General features: G+C 35.9%; 1 protein-coding gene across 3 annotated transcripts in view; it reads left to right on the top strand.

Moving 5' to 3' along the window:
• Nucleotides 1–17130, top strand: part of PPP2R2A (protein phosphatase 2 regulatory subunit Balpha) — a 77389-nt gene that overhangs the window by 44476 nt on the left and 15783 nt on the right. Inside the window, exons 3-5 of one of the 3 annotated variants that reach the window (XM_032288570.1) lie at nucleotides 1099–1196; nucleotides 2098–2168; nucleotides 16880–17045. Coding sequence is in view for 2 of the 3 variants with exons in the window: in XM_032288568.1 (XP_032144459.1) it covers nucleotides 1099–1196; nucleotides 16880–17045 (264 nt within the window). In the remaining variant the exon portion in view is untranslated. The remainder of the gene's footprint in view (nucleotides 1–1098; nucleotides 1197–2097; nucleotides 2169–16879; nucleotides 17046–17130) is intronic. The other 2 variants (XM_032288568.1, XM_032288569.1) reach the window with 2 other exon arrangements.

Genomic DNA, 17130 nt, shown 5'->3' on the forward strand with positions numbered 1-17130 from the left:
TATGCTGTTTTGTGGGAGAGCTTGTGTAACTTTCGGTAAATTCTGATGGAGTTCAAAAAGATTAAATGCCTTGGACATAGACGATGGAGGAGGCAAATAAATCTTTTCAAAATCTAGACTTTAAAAAATTGCTAAAAGAAAATTATGAAATGCAGTGCTGATAGGTAAATTTAAGTTTCTATATCGTCAGATTCTTAAATTCTTAACAGTGAGCTACTGTACACCAGAAGAAGGCTGTTGTCTTACAAAGCTGACATTTAAAATGCATGTTGATGGGGCTTTTCTAATTCAGCTTAATACTTTATAGTGAAGAACTTGTTAATAACACAGTGATGAATTGTACAGTGTACTTGCTCTATCTGATGCCCATTTCTGTAATTTAGAATTTTTTCCTTAAGAAAAGGGCTCTGGTGTGAAAAAAAAAAACAAGAAAAAACCTGGCAGTTTGCTTTGGTTGTGACTGTGCAGTCATCACTGAGCTGGTAGAATCCAGGTGTCATGACTGGTTCTAGTGGCCCTGCGGTGTAGGGAGCTGGAGGAGCCGTGTGCATTGAAGACACATGGCGCAAAGCATTTCTGGTATGAAAAATTGCAATCTATTTGCAGACATTTGCTTGAAGCTGTGATTTGAATTTATGATGTAAAATTCCATCTGAAAGTATTTTTACGTTTAAAATCCCCCCCCCCGGGTTAATAATATGTGCCTTTATTATAGGTGATTATTTGTGTTTACATAAACAAGCTTATCAAATGTATATAAGTAAATAGCAAGATAATGTTTAAGGATACTATCAGATGTTTCACAAATTGTTGATTTCCTTGTATTCACAAATTTAGTGAAATATTAATAAACTAATATTTGTTGTATTCTCTGTTAAAATAGTTTCATACTGTTTTATTCTGAGGATAATTTTTGTTAGTGGATCAAAATATTTATGAAAGAACTTTAGATTCACATTATTTCTGATGGGTGGTTGATGTACTTCAGAGATATACTTCATAGACTTGGAATGTTTAGGAAGAACATGCTAAGTTCTGAAACTAGTGAGTTGGGAAAGAAAAACTAATGTCTTTTTTTGTTTTGTCTTAATTATACAGCAGATATAATTTCTACAGTAGAATTTAATCATTCTGGAGAATTACTAGCAACAGGAGATAAGGGTGGTAGAGTCGTCATCTTTCAACAGGAGCAGGAGGTAAGTGTTTAAAGTTTAATATATAAATTTCAGTTTGATATTAGGACTAGAGCTTGTGTTGCACTGGAGAATCTCATCAGAGGATGTTGGAATTTTTAAAGAAGTGTGTTATTGAATACAATGTCCAGTATATAGACAGCTCTGGTTCTCTTAGCTTTGTATGTGTGCATGTGTGTACATGTGCGTTATGTTGTTTTGGTTTAAAAAATAACGCTAATTGTAAAAAGATTAGAGAAGGGAGTGGAAAGTGGTGGAATAATCCAAGATTTTAATGGTTTTGAAGCCTTGGCCCTTCGTTATAATTTTTCTCTTAAAAACTCTGTAAAGCAAAGCTGCTTTGACTTCTTCTCAATGCTTGGTTTGCTTTGTACAATTGAGGGGTGAGAGGCTAGTTTAAACAAAAAACAGCTCAATTATTTTGATGTCATTTCACAGTAATACTGTTACGGTGATTCAGATATAAAGGTTTAAATGACGATTGCATGTACATGCATGTAAAGCAACTTAAAAGTGCAGTGCTGGCTTTTTGATGAAAGAGAAACAGAATCTGTAATTAAAGTGGGCTTTTGTTTTTTTCTTACGACTTAGGCACACTTCTAAATTTAATTGACCAGATTTCTCACTAAAATTTTTTTGCTAAACAAAATTTGTCACACTCGGTTTTTGCTTATTCATTCTCTCTCCTTCCATTGGTAGATCAGAGTTTAACCATTAAAATCAGTTGTTTTGAAACATTCTGCCCCTATTTATAATATATTTAAAAAGAGTTTAAAGTAATGTGGATAAATGGCAGGGTTTTACCTGTCTAAATCATAACACAGAGTTAGGTTTTAAAGGATTGTGAAATTCCTTAAATAAGCAAAGAATCTAGTAATAATACTACTACTTTGCACTTCTATAGCGCCTTTGACCTGAGGATCTCAAAGTGCTTTACAAACACTAATGAATTAATCCTCACAACACCCCAGTGAGGTAGGTAATTTAATTTTAAAAGAAATGATTAATAGTGTCTGATTAGAAGATGCACAAACACTAAATATGTCTCCTTTTATTTATTTTTTTGTTGGAAGAAAATATGAGAATAACACTCAAGCTTTGCTTGACAAAGAATGGTCTCGTGGGAAGGGGGGCTAAATCAGTTTTCCATTTTTAAGTAGGCAAAAACTTGATCATAAGAATCTTAACATACTTAGAGTTCACATGGAACCTTACAATTTCCCTTTATTTAGTAATGGGGAAGTCAGTAGATCACTATATTACTTACTGGCAGAACTAACAAGCAGAAACCAGAACTTCTGACATGTTTTTCAGTATTTGCTGTTTTTCATGCCAGATAACCAAAATGTGAATGTTTTTATCTAGAGTTTAGAGCAGATCTTCCCATAGAACAAATGTTCTCTGCCCTTGTATTTTTTTTTTACTGAAAGTTAATGACTCTCTACAGTTTACTTTTATTATAAAGTGTTTGAGAAGAACTTGTAAAAATTGATTTTGCTCTAGACTTAACATTCTGAGGGTTTCAGAAAGTCTTCATTTTTAATGAGGGCATTGTCTCATTGTCAATTCTATTATACAGGTTTGTCAATTAAAAGCTAAGTTGGAATACTTTACCTGAGAATGAAGCCATTTTCATCTTCTGTGGTGGTTTATTATCCACATCAAAATCAGGTGTGGAAAAAATGGCTGGAAATTTTTTTTAATTGGGGGAAATGTTTGCTTTATGGGTTTAGTAATGTAGTCAGAGTGTTAGTATTTAGTATTTTTCTAAAGGCTGTTAGTAATACATGAATTTGGAATTAAAGGTCTAACATGTAGTTACTGAAATTGCTCAAACATTTTACTTGTATTAGAAAATGTGACAAAATTATTTTAGAGTAATCATTTCCCACGATTCTTTTCTGAAATCCCACTGAAGATTCTAAAGTGCTAGTATTTTAAATACATACTCTTGTAAGAGACAAGCAGAATAACTTTTTGAGAGGGGTCACTGATGCGAAAAATAGGACTTCCTTTTCATGTGTCTCATTCTTCTTAACCATACTTAAGAATTCAAGACAGAGAGTTTTGTAGAAACTCAGATTAGTAACATGTCTTTTGAGAATTACTTAGTTGTGTAATATCAGTATGTTTGTAAGTGATAGATTAATTAGAGAGATGATGGCGATTGACTCTTTACTCCTGAAACTTGATCTTGTTACTATTAATTTGGTGTATTTTGCCTCATTAATTTTCTACATTTTAAAGCCCTGTCTTATATTAGAGCTTCTAATGTAATACTGTCTTCGGGATCTTGTCATTGATCATAAATACGTGTACTTTACAACCTTAGAGGCACCATTGTTTGAGTACCTAATGTAAGTGGAAAGTGAAAAGAAATCATCTTTTCCTAATTTGTAGATAAAATCCCAGAAAAAAAAAATTTAACAAGGTTCTATTGCTTCATTTAGTAGCAAAACTCAGATTAGGATATGAGTCTCTGATTTTTAGCTTAGTTATTATGTCTTCATCCCAGAGTACACTGGTACCTTTGTTTCTTAGACTCTGATAATGGTGCTAGCCTTGTTAGCAGAGTACACTGGCATTTGATCTATTGTGGCTTCATTCTCTTACCTAGTGGCAGGGTTCTTTCCTAAATTTAACTTAACTGGAGACCAAAATGTCTCCACCCACTCATTTTTATTGTCTTTACTTGGAAGAAGAAAAGATCATATAACAGCAACAGAGAACTTGGCACATCAGACTTTGCCACCTGTAACCCCTCGTGTCTCACTCATTTATTTTACCCTTCAGAAATGGTGAGTCTCCTTCCTGTGTTCCTGGCTGGTATCTGTGTCCTCTTGCTGCCTGTCCATTTATTCTCCAGTCATCACATAAACTGAGTAGTCGTTCAGAGGCTCTTCGTTTGGTTTGGGTATATTTCAGACTGATAATTGTTTAATATTTTTAGCTGTCATTTAATAGCTTTTTTTATAACTAGCATATTTGTATAGGTGTTCTGCTACACAGAATCTTTGTTGTAGAATCAGCACACCTAAAGTAATGGGCACAAAAGTAAAGTGATTTCTTTGATGTAATCACAGCCAATCACGTGGTCAGTAAGAGTCCAAAATTCTGATAACGAATCCAGTGTTCTTTATAGCATGACCTGCTATAAGTGACCCTTGTTATTGTTACAGCTTCTAGTAGCTTATGACAGCAAAGTAAATGCTAGGGTGTACTCTTTTTGTTAATGAAAATATTAATACAGGGCTTTTATGGGAGGAGTCCAGTCAGCTGTTACAATAAAGTGGATGGTGATGTTCTCCTGTTTTTAGGGATTTTTATTGTTTCCATAGGTGCTGAAATCAGGTGATCAGCAGTTGTCAAAATAGCTGGTTTCTTAACTGACATTAGTTTTGCTCAGATCTTCAGTTCCTGTGCTATACCCTGTAACGTAGTGTGGGCACATGGGGCGGGTTTAAAGGACAGCTAAGGTGTAAGGTGACAAGGGAGGTTGTACCTCTTTCCACTTCTTTTTATAAAATCTTTCTAGAGTGGTATGGGGCCTTTTGATTTTTGTTTTCTAGAGCTGCTGGTAACTTTCTTGGATTTCATTCCCTCTGGCTTTTTTTATTCTTAATGTGGTATTCCCAAAACTCTTTAACCGGATACAGAAGAAGCCTTAAAAAGCATGCTTTTCACAAAAGATGGATAGTATTGTTAATAGGATAGTATCTCTTTCTAAATTATATGGGGCTCAAAATCAACAAGTCTAACAGAATTTAATATAATTTATACAAAGGGATTGACTTAGTATGTTGTTTATTTAATTGAAGAAACATAATTTACTGTTTTAGATGATGTGGCAGCATTTACTTGATCTGCTGCTTACTGTGTGCCAATCAGATGTAGGCTGTACAGACAGAAGAAAATATGGTGGAGAGTCTTGATAACTAAGGGTTCATGTGGAAGAAGATACTCGTTTATTTTGTTCACAGAAGTAAATACACATAAGCTAGATGCTTATTTGTAAGCAATACAGCAAGAAGAATGCATGAGAAGCTAAAAATAAAAAAATGCCCGTAGAGTTTTTTCCAAATCAGTTTCTATCTATAAAATAAGTTCTTTTTCCCTAGGTTTTAACTGTCTTTATAAAGTATAAATTAAACAGTCTTTAGTTTTCGGAGTGTAAGATGTTTGCATGCATTTAAAATGCAGATTTCTGGGTTGGGTGCTGTGGCTGAAGAGCCTGTAATCCCAGTACTTTGGGAGGCTGAGATAGGTGGATCACTTGAGGCCAGGCTGGCCGATATGGTGGAAACCCTGTCTCTAATAAAAATACAAAAATTAGCTGAGCGTGGTGGTACATGCCTGTAATTCTAGCTATGTAGCTGAAGCATGAGAATTGCTTGAATCCAGGAGGCACAGGTTGCAGTGAGCCGCCATGGTCCCTTTGCACTCCAGACTAGGGGACAGAGTGAGACTCTGTCTCAAAAAATAACAATAATAAAATTTAAAAATGCAGGTTTCTATCCTGCTACTTATGATTACTGAATCAGAATACACGTGTGTGGTGCATTCATAGAATGTAAGAACTAAAATTTGTAGGGTTTTGTAGGGGTTCTTAACTTTTTTTGCTTCATGGATTCCTTCGATAGCCTGGCAAATCCTGTAGATTTCTCAGAATGTTGGTTTTTTTTTTTTGGAGATGGTGTCTCTGTCGCCCAGGCTGGAGTGCAGTGGCATGAGTTTGGCTCACTGCAGCCTCTGCCTCCCAGGTTGAAGCAATTCTACTAGCTAGGATTATAGGCACATGCCACCACGCCCAGCTAATTTCTGTGTTTTTAATGGAGATGGGGTTTCACCATGTTGGCAAGGATGGTCTCCATCCATCTCCTGACCTCATGATCTACCTGCCTCGGCCTCCCAAAGTGCTGGGATTACAGGCATGAGCCACTGTGCCAGGCCAGAATGTTTTAATTACATAAAATATTTAAAATTATGAAGGTTGAAATATTTTATCAAAATAATCATAATTGAGTAATGTGTTTTAAGTGGATAACAACTGGATTATGATATTAAAATGTCATTTCTGTGTGACAAAGTCACAAGAATTCCGAAGACTGTGTGCAGTTTGTTACCTGTGTCCATATTCAAAAGAAATGCTGAAATCTAGCTGGAGATTAGTGAAAATAAATGTGTACATTTTCTCCTGATCCAGTTTACAAAATCCCTGGGTTCGATCAGTGGACTCTTCTGGGTTGGATAATCCATGAGCCCTCAATTTATAAACCCTGGTAGTGCAGTCTCTTTTTGCCAGCTGGGGGCCCAGGTACCAGATTACCCATCCAAAGCCATGTAGTTACAAGTAAGTGATTTCCTGCTGCAGAAGACACACATCCTGACTTCCACCCCATGGCTTTGCCCACTCTGACCTGGATTATAGTAGCAGCAGTTTATGTGCCAGGCCCTCTGCCAAGATCCCTAAATCTTAATCTTCACAGCAAAATAACAAAGATATGTATATGATTACTGTATCTTGATGTATTAAAAATTTATAAATAAAGTGAGACTTAGGATAAGTAACATTTCCATGATCACGCTGCTAGGTAAGTGGGTAAAAGCTAATTCTGTATAAATTTAGATGAGTATTCACAATGCTGGCTGTTGACTTAAAAATGAAAAAAACTTTAATCCTGTTTGATATAATGACACTAATTGTTAAAAATCACACAGGAAAATCAGTTTCATTACTTTATACCTAATGAGGAAAGTACGTGATCCTTAGACTTCTTAGCATGAGCTATTATTAATGAGTAATCTCTTTTCTGTCATGTTGTTAGAGGGGAAAATGGACTGAGAGTTGAACAGCCTTGGTTCTAGTCCTGGTATTCGCTCATGCGTTTGCCCAGTCATCTCTTGTTCATCCTTCTAGTGTCCAGATTTCTGTCCAGCCTGCCATCAGATTTTTGTCAGATACCTGTTAATCTTTTGGGACTCCTTAGGGTATTCCATTTTTCAGAAGCAGAATATCATGTATTGTTTTTTAAATATTTTTTAATGTTTGAAGTATCTGTTCAACAGGTACCTAATTTTACCTGTTGAGCAGAAATTTGAATTAACCATATTTCCGATACAGGTTGAGTATCCCTTTTCAGAAATGATTGGAACCAGAATTGTTTCAAATTTCAGATATTTTTGAATTTTGGAATATTCGCATGTACATAATAAGATATCTTGGGGGTGGGACCCAAGTCTAAACACAAAATTCATGTGTTTCATACACACCTTATACACATGACCTGAAGGTAATTTTATACAACATTTTAAATTGTTTGTACATGAAACACAGTTTTGACTATGACCTATCACATGAGGCCAGGTGTAGAATTTTCCACTGGTGGTGTCATGTTGAGAGTACAAAGTTTCTAATTGTGGAGCATTATGGATTTCAGATTTTTGGATTAGGTATGGTCAACCTGTTCCCAAGAAATTCTCCACTAAAAGCAATTCTAAATCTGTGAAATTAATAATGCCCACTAATTTTTAAATTTATTTACCTTTCCTTCTCCTTGTCATTCTCTCCCTAGCCTCACGCATATAAAACATTTCATTGTATTCTTATTAATAATTTCTCCCTCTTAATTTTAAATTTGTTGTGCTCAATATAGGTAATTTAGTAAATACAACCAAGTGGCAAAGAAAGGACATAGAACCCCACCAAGCAAAAGTAACCACTTTTGGTGTATTCCAAAGGCCTGACTTTCTAAAAGTCTGATTATAAATTTAGGATTGTATTTTTTTTTTTTTCCCACGTACTGTGTGGTGAATACCTTTTCATGTCATTAAATTTTCCTGTGTCACCATCTCTGTAATGACATGACATGTTTATTTGATCTGGTCTCTATTGTTAGATTCCTAGATTGTTTATTTCTGTCTCTTTTTTCAAGGTCGGGAGGTGAGCTGCCCCTTTGCAGTTACTGCGTTTTTCTCCCTTTCTAAAGAAATAAACGTAGCAATTTGGTGACTGAAAATATTTTATTGGATTTTGGTTTTACTTTACTCCTTAATACTTCCAATAATTAAAGCATTTTGTTCTGTGCCCTCTTGTTTGTTGGTATATTTATCGAATTTGGACAGGCCACATATTGTGAGAGGGCATCAGCTCTGTCTTGTGAGGCATTATGTTTTTCAGCTTTGTTGATTGGCTGCCTTTACATTTTATTTTACTTTTTGTTTTTCTGCCCATAGATTATTTCAACATTGTTTTGTTCCCTTTTAAATATATTATTTAGTTAGACTTTATTACACTTTGTGTTAAAGCGATCTTTTTCTCTTCCACCTTCCCTACGTAGCCATTCTCAGATTGCCAGACAGTCTTGCTCTGTCACCCTGGCTGGAGTGCAGTGGCGCAATTTCAGCTCACTGCAACCTCCACCTCCTGAGTTCAAGTGATCCTTATGCCTTAGTCTTCTGAATAGTTGGGATTACAGGCGTGCACTGCCATGCCTGGTTAAGTTTTGTATTTTTAGTAGAGACGGGGTTTTGCCATGCTGACCAGACCGTTCTCAAGCTCCTGGCCTCAAATTATCCACCCACCTCAGCCTCCCAAAGTGCTGTGTTTATAGGCATGAGCCACTGCACCCAGCTGGTTATTACATTATTTTTTGAATTTTTTCACATGGATTTAAAATGCACATTTATTAGATCAGTCATCTGCAGAGTTGTATCTAGACTTCACTGTATTTTAGCTTTTCAAAGTCTTGTTCAAGGATGATGAACTCTACTAGTCTTTCTGCTTTATTCCATCTTATGGTTGAGTTCTTTAGATAGTTTTGAAATGTATGAAATTGGGTTCTTTCTCAGATATCTCTCTGTACCCTTTCAAGGTAAATACTTGATCAGAACAGATATTGTTGCAGGTTTCTTAGTCTCGTTATTAAGGAAGATTTGACTTGTGCCTTTGCAAGGGGGAATATTCTAGTGAACTTCATCTATAGTCAATTTATTGGGGGTAGGGAGGACTTTATTATTAGAATGTTACCAGTGGAAAGGACATTGAAGACCGTCTGTTCCTATCTTATTTGTTATTTCTCCAACCGAGGCACAGAGAAGAGTCTGAAATCAGGCGCCTTGAATGCCAGGGCCTCATGCATTTACCTGCATCATGTTGTTTCTAAATGACAGAATTTGCATTGATTGGGCTTGATCCTTATTTGAAAGAGAAACTAATATTTGAATTTTACCCACTTACTCATTAAATTCCCAAAACTATCCTGTCCTGAGAGAATAAATTGTATTTAACACATGAATAAAACAGGATCCAGGGAATTGTTTTATTTTATGAACTTCAAAGGGAAAGAGACAAAAGTAATAAAAAGAATCTTTTTTTTTCTCTCTCTTAAATCTAACACCAGGTAGGGGTCATCTGAATCTTCTATCAGAGAAAAACCAATTCCTTAAGGGTCCAAGTTAGATTGATATTCCATTGTGAGAGATCTTGAGGTTGGAGAGCCTTGAGATCTGCCTTCATTCCTTGGTTGCTTGTATAACTGGGGAAGAATGCTAGCGTCTGAGCAAGGCACAGTTTTCGTGTGGGGTGTTCGTGTGTGTCCACATGCATGTACATGGAGGGTTTTTTTTTCCCCCATTCCTTTCAGTAATGTATAAAATGTGGAATAAATAAGCATTCCTCCTATGTAACTTTATCACTTATTCTGTAGCATTATTTAAAACAGATATTCTAGCTACTTTGATAATCTGAATGAAAGCCCATTAAGAACTTTAAGTTTTAAAGCATTATATTTTATGCATTTCCTTTAAATGTTGACTGTCTTATAGGCAAAGAATAATGCTGCTTGGTTTGACTTTCTAATTGTTTGCAACCAGGTATCTCTCCCACTATATTGTTTTTTTTGAATAGGAAATTGTGACTGATATGCTTCCAAATGTACTTAGTATATAATATATAATAGGCACTCAGGGAATGAGTATTAACTTAACTGAATATAATATAATAAGTCCTTGCAAAATCTTAAAATACTCCAGGATCATCATTATCGTTAGTTTAGAGAAAGTTTTGAGATTTCTTTTTTGTTTTCAGCTTAGTTCCTTGAATGACTTGTATTTTGCTTTATTCTAGAAAGTTCCCTGTGTTGATAGCAGTTATCAGATATCGTTTAATTTTGTTTTGTACCATTTCTTACACTATCCCTGAATGGTGAATGGCCATTTCACAAAACACTGACTCTTTTAAAATACTTTTATACTACTATGAAATATAAAACAAATGATTGTCTACACCACGTAGATGAAAGAAACATTAATAAATAGTAAGTTTTAGTAGTGTTCTATTTGGAGGCTTTAAAAATTCGTTTATTTTCTATTATGTGAGATAAAAATATTTTCTAAAATTTTTAATTTTTTTTCACGGAGCAAAGTTAATATTTCCTATGTTTTTGCAGAGTTTCATTTTTATTCGTTTTCATAAATAAAAATATTTTCTAAAATTTTTAATGCTTTTTTCACAGAGCAAAGTAAATACTTTCTACATTTTTGCAGTTTCATTTATATGAGATAAAAATAAAATATTTAATATTTTCTAAAATTTTTAAATTTTTTTTTATGGAGCAAAGTGAATGTTTCTTACATTTTTGCACATTGAGCATTCCTAACCCAAAATCGAAAGTATTCCAAAATTGGAGACTTACTGAGTGCTGATTTGATAACCACAAGTGGAAACTTTCCCTAGACTCATGTGATGGATCACAGTCAAAACTTTGTTTCATGCATAAAATTATTTAAAATGCTGTATAAAATTACCTTCAGGATATATGTATAAGGCATATATGAAACAAACAACTGAATTTCTTGTTTAGACTTGGGTCCCCTCCCCAAAATGTATCATATATATGTAAGTATTCCAAAATAATGGGAAAAAAATGTGAAGTCAGAAACATGTCTGGTCCTAAGCATCTTGAATAAGGGATACTCAGCCTGTAAAAACACAATGGAATTATTTATTTTAGAAGTAGCAGTTGCAAAATGTGAAATTCTTTCAGATGTTGCCTTTAACTCTTGGACTGTACTTACTATGTTTATTGTGGAAAATACGAAAAATGTGTATTGTTTCTACAAAGAATATAACCAAAATCATCTCATAACAGGAATAAAGATTGTGTGTGTGTGTGTGTGTTGTTTTCTCAGGGACTTTTCTTTTACAGAGTGAGAGACTCATGTTGTACATATCACTTCGTAATGTTTAGTTTTATGTACTGTCAGTGTTTTCTCAGGTTGAAATATTGCCTCCCAGTCAGGGAGATGAAGAGACTGTTGGAACCATTGAGTAGAAAGGGGTGCTTGAATAGCTGGGAAGAATATATCCCATCCCAATTTAGGTGACAAGGTTCAATAAACTTGTGACTTGTGGGATCAGCTTGTACTTCTACCAGTAGTATGTGACTTTGTCTTTCTGTCGCTTAAACAGTGATCATTATCACATTTTTTATTTTTTGGTCATTTAAGGGGAAATATTGCTTAGTTTTGGTGGGTGGGTGGATGTGTGTGTATATATGTGTTTTGTTTTCTCGGGGATTTGGGTTTTACAGAATGAGACTCATGTTGTACCTATCACTTTGTAATGTTTAGTTTTATCTACTGTCAGTGTTATCTCAGGTTGAAATAGTGCTCCCCAGTTAGGGAGATGAAGAGACTGTTGGAACCATTGATTACGGGTACTTCTACCTTTTTGGCTCTTGAGAATAATGCTGTAAAGGGCATGGCTGTACAAACACCTCTGAGGTCCCATTTTCAGATCTTTGGGATAAAATCCAGAAGTGTGATTGCTGGATCATATGGTAGTTCTATTTTTTAGCGTTTTTGTGGACTCTCCACATTGTTTTCCATAGTGGCTGTGTGGTATGTATTTTAAAATATTTAAATAGACACAGAAAAGTACATAAAACACTAGCAGATTATTACTTAGCAACAATTTAAGTCAAGAAATAGAACTTCCCACCCTTCCAAAAACCCTTCTCTTTTCCCTTCCTCTCCTTTATGTCTGCCTTCTCACACTTATTTTGCCCTGTAGTTTTAGAACTTTGAGTAAATGAAATCCGCAGTTTATCCATTATGAGTAATGCTGCCATGAACATTCTTACTCATGTTTTTTGCTGCACACTCATGAATAGAATTATTGTGCCATAGGGTAGGCATTCACTGTTAGCAGACAGCACAGTAAAAAGTGGTTCTGCTAATTGTATTCTTGTGAACAGTATATAAATTTTATGGATGTTCTATGTCTGTGTCAGTGATTTGTGTTGTATTATCGGTCTTTCAAAATTTAACACTTTGTGGGTATGATTAAGTTTATACTTATTTTCTCTTTCCTTTTTTCTTTTTTGAGATGAAGTCTTGCTTTGTCACTTAAGCTGGAGTGCAGTGGCACAATCTCAACTCACTGTAACCTTTGCCTCCCAGGTTCAAGCAATTCTCCTGCCTCAGCCTCCAAATAGCTGGGATTACAGGCATGCACCACCATGCCCAACTAATTTTTGTATTTTTAGTAGAGACAGGGTTTCACCTTGTTGGCCAGGCTGGTCTTAAACTCCCGACCTCAGGTGATCCACCCACCTCGGCCTCCCAAGGTGCTGGGATTACAAGTGTGAGCCACCACACCCAGCCTTGTACTTACTTTCTCGATTCGCATTGAGATTGTGGTGTTGTGTTGCTTAGAGATAGGGTGTTTCTGTGTTGCCCAAGCTGGGGTGTGCAGTGGTGCAATGACAGGTCACTGCAGCCTCAAACTACTGGATGCAAGTGATCCTCCCACTTCAGCCTCCCCAGTAGCTGAGACTACAGACATGCATTACCACACTTGAATAATTTTTTTTTTTTTTCTTTTTCTTTTTGGTAGAGATGGTCTCACTCTGTTGCTGATCTTGAACTCCTGGCCTCAAGCAGTCCTCTGCCTTGGCCTCCCAGAGTGTTTGATTACAGGCGTGAGCCATCACCCCTGGCCAGAGCATCTTTTTATATGTTTATTGACTATTTGGATGCTTTCTTTTGGAAGTGACTTTAGAAATCTCTTAAAATTTTCTACTGGATTGTACATCATTTTTCTTACTGATTTGTAGACTTTCTTTACACTTTCTGCAGATGAACTCTTACTCCGTTACATTTGTTGGAGGAGCCAGTGGCAGTGGCTCACGTGTGTAATCCTAGCACTTCGGGAGACTGAATTGGAAGGATTACTTGAGCCCAGGAAATTGAGACCAGCCTGGGCAATATAGCAAGACCCCATCTGTTTTAAAAAATATCCACACATTTGTTAGAAGTATTTTTCATTCTGTAATTTGCCTTTTCATTGTCTGACTAGTGTAGTTATAAATAGAGATTGTTAATGTAATACAATTGATCAGTATTTTTCTAAGCACTACTGCTTTTCTTTCCCAAGATCCAGGAAGATAGCCTCATTATGTTTTAGAACTGGATGAGTCGTACTGTAGCCACTAGATCCGTGTGGCTATTTAAATTAATGGGGAGTTGAGTCCATTCTTTCCCCCTACTGCAATACCCTGTTGCAGTGGTCCCTGTCTTGTTTGAATAAAGTCAGCCTTACCACCTTGAAAACAAATAAATAAATTAATATAAATTAATTAAAAATAAATTGTAAGATTAACTTCCTTAGTTGCAGTAGCCACATTTTAGGTGCTCAGTGTATGGCTAGTACTCTCACCATGACTAGTGTCAACCATACTGGACAACACAGATCCAGACTGTTGCCATCAGTGCAGAAAAGTTCTGTTGGGTTGTGCTATCTTAGAACTTAATTATTGTACCTTCACATTTATATCTGTAATTCATCTGGAATCAATTTACATGTGTGGTTTAGGGGAAGGGTTGAGCTTCATTTTATTTCCTGTGAATAGTCAACCGACCTAATACCATTTAGTGAAAAGACCATCCTTTCCCCATTGCCCAGCAAGGCAGCCTTTGTCATCATTTAGGCCTGTTTCTGCACCGTCTGTTTTGTTTCATTGGCATATTTGTCTATCCTCGTGCTGGTACACCGTCTTTATGACTTTGCCTTAGAACTTGGTTATGATATCCTTTCTATACTAGTGAATTCTGTTTGCATCTGTGTTGAGAGTGTGTTATTTTGGTTTTGTGTCCTGTGTTTTTAATGTATGTAAAGTATGTGACATACCTTATTCCGAGTCCTGGTTTGAAAATCTTTATTGAATGCCTGTTATATGTGCCATGTGCTGTTATAGGTGGTGCTGGGGAATAAAGCACATCTAAACTTACTGTAGAAAATATCGTGCAAAAAGTTTGTATGGTTAAGGTGATTCTCAGTGATCATAAAGGCGACCAAGAAAAGGGGAAGGTGAAAATGCTGTGCAGGTAAACCCAATATGAATTGTTCAAGGATGTGTCACAATTCTCTGTGACTGTAGGTGAGGTTTCAAAACAAAAATGCTGCCTTTGATTTTGTTGTGTTCTCGTTGGAGTGGCTCAGTGTTGAGTATATGGCTGTGTTTCTTTTTATTCAGGCTTGCTCACTGTACTTGGTTTGTGCAGGGAACAATGCTATCGTGGTCATTAAAATCGAAACATCCCCTCCGAAAGTGTTAGTAAAAGTTTGCTGCAGCTCTTAGCGGTCTGCTGTTAGTTAACACTCGTACTCATCTGTTTTATAGCCTTTTCTGTTCTGTTACTGCTACTGTCATTTCTTCCATTACTCTTTGTCTTGCGGACTTGTTTTTAAAAATTCTGTTAAGATAATTTTAGTAAAGTTTCAGGAGAGAGGGGAGGCTAGTGCATGTGATTATCCTGGCATCTTTAACTTTTTAGACAGAATTTTCTCATTTTGTGATACAAATATTTATTTCCTGTTGCAAAGAGATGGCACTTCTTGCAGTCCATTGAAACTGCCATACACCTTGATGATTTAGTTTTTGGATTCTGTACGAGATCATGTTTAGTAGACCCATGTTGTTGTGCTTGAGTCTACAGGAGGATGTTCATGTTCTGTTTCAGATAATAGTGCTGTAGTTTTGTGCGTTTCTTAACTCATCAAATACAATGTGTGGCCCACCCTTGGCCCTTGATATTGCTTACCTTAATTGTGTAGAGCGTAACCAGTTTCTACTTTGACTAAAGTTTGACGTATACAAGTTACTTGAAAGTGGGGATTCGGTCCCTCTACACGCTAGTGTACATAGTGCTATATGCTATAGTCTCTTTAAGTGTTAAATGAAAAACCAGTCTAAAATGCAGGATTTATATTAAAAATTGAGTTGCCTGCTTAATGGTATTGTGGTTTCCTTGTAGAATATAATGATAAGCTTTGCGAGACTGGGTGAGCCATTTTAGGTGGAAGATTTGCAGAGCTTTAAGGTGATATTGGAGTATTTTATATATATAATGTATATGTTAATGGAATAGGCTGTCTGATTTGGTGTGTAGGTATGGTGATGAGACCAAGACTCTGAGTCTGATTTTTACCCTCTGTGTATCCCCAGTGTGGATTGTTTTGTGGGACACTGCAGTCTTAACATTGGCAGACTTGCTCTCTAGTAATTGATACTGCTGTCCAAGGGTTCGGATACACCCATCCGTGAATGAACAACCCAGATAGTCAGGCTACTGGAAAAAACAACCCAAAACAGACTTTCAAGATGATTCAGTGAGGTTTCTTTTTGATACGGAGAATAGCAATAGGTTGTTTTTATTATCAAGAAGTCCTAAACATTTCACTGGATGCCTCACTTTTACTTAAAATATTTGACTGTCAGTAATACCTATTTTTTATTTAAACTTTTTCCATAGGTGGTTCTTTAATATAATAGGACAAAAGATGAAATTCTGAATATGATTATAATTCTCACTTTTGCTGAGATATTAATGCTAACTGAAGTAATTCACAAGTAGTCTCTTTATCAGATAGGTTAAATTATATTCTTTCATAGTGATACTAAATGAAATTAATCATTAGTGTGTGTCAGGCTCATAAGATCAGAAAGCCAATTTAAGGGGAGTAAACAGTTGTTAATCGGGGTGCATGGGGCCATTGCTGGGTAATGCTGAACATGGACTTGATCGGTAACGAAGCTGTCTGTAACAGTGGTCTTGGGGTGGGAGATAGGGGTTAAATTGGATCCCTGCATTTATGCAAGTGCTTCTTTTAAAAGAAGCTTTCAGCAGGGAAATAACCAAAAGATGGGCATCAGAAAGGAAAAGAAGGACAATACATCAGATTAAGTAACAGATTGGGAGTTGACCCTAAGTTGGGCAGAGTAACAAGGTGTGCTTGTTGTCTTTCTGGGCAAGGCTTTCTTTAGTCACTACTTTTTAGATGAACTCTCTTATTATGGGTGCTCACTGTTTTTTTCATCAGTATGCCTCCATACCGTTAAATACATACAGTAAATTAGCAATCAAATTGATCCATATTTTAATGTCATTATTTCCCTAGTCAGTTGAGCTTATTTATTCAGCTTTGTTTAGCCTTTTTTCTCCCTTAAGTTTTCTCATTTATTCCTTGAATGTCTGTAGCAATATTAAAAAAACAAAATGTAATCGTATAAAGACATAGCTAATGGGCTATCAGGAATGTGCAGGGTCCTTTGCAATTGATTACATATTTGATTCTTTTGAAATATTTTTCAACAGTGGTCCAAATATTTTTGTTTCCATTTTAGAACAAAATCCAGTCTCATAGCAGAGGAGAATATAATGTTTACAGCACCTTCCAGAGCCATGAACCAGAGTTTGACTACTTGAAAAGTTTAGAAATAGAAGAAAAGATCAACAAAATTAGGTGGTTACCCCAGAAAAATGCTGCTCAGTTTTTATTGTCTACCAATGGTAAGTATACGTATTTTCTTTCCATGCGCCTGTGGTGTGTACCTACCTGTTACACATATCCTGTAGACTGGGTTACTCTTCTCAA

This window comes from Sapajus apella, unplaced genomic scaffold (assembly GCF_009761245.1).
Source record: "Sapajus apella isolate SASKATOON/1434 unplaced genomic scaffold, GSC_monkey_1.0 scaffold21, whole genome shotgun sequence".
NCBI lineage: Eukaryota > Metazoa > Chordata > Mammalia > Primates > Cebidae > Sapajus > Sapajus apella.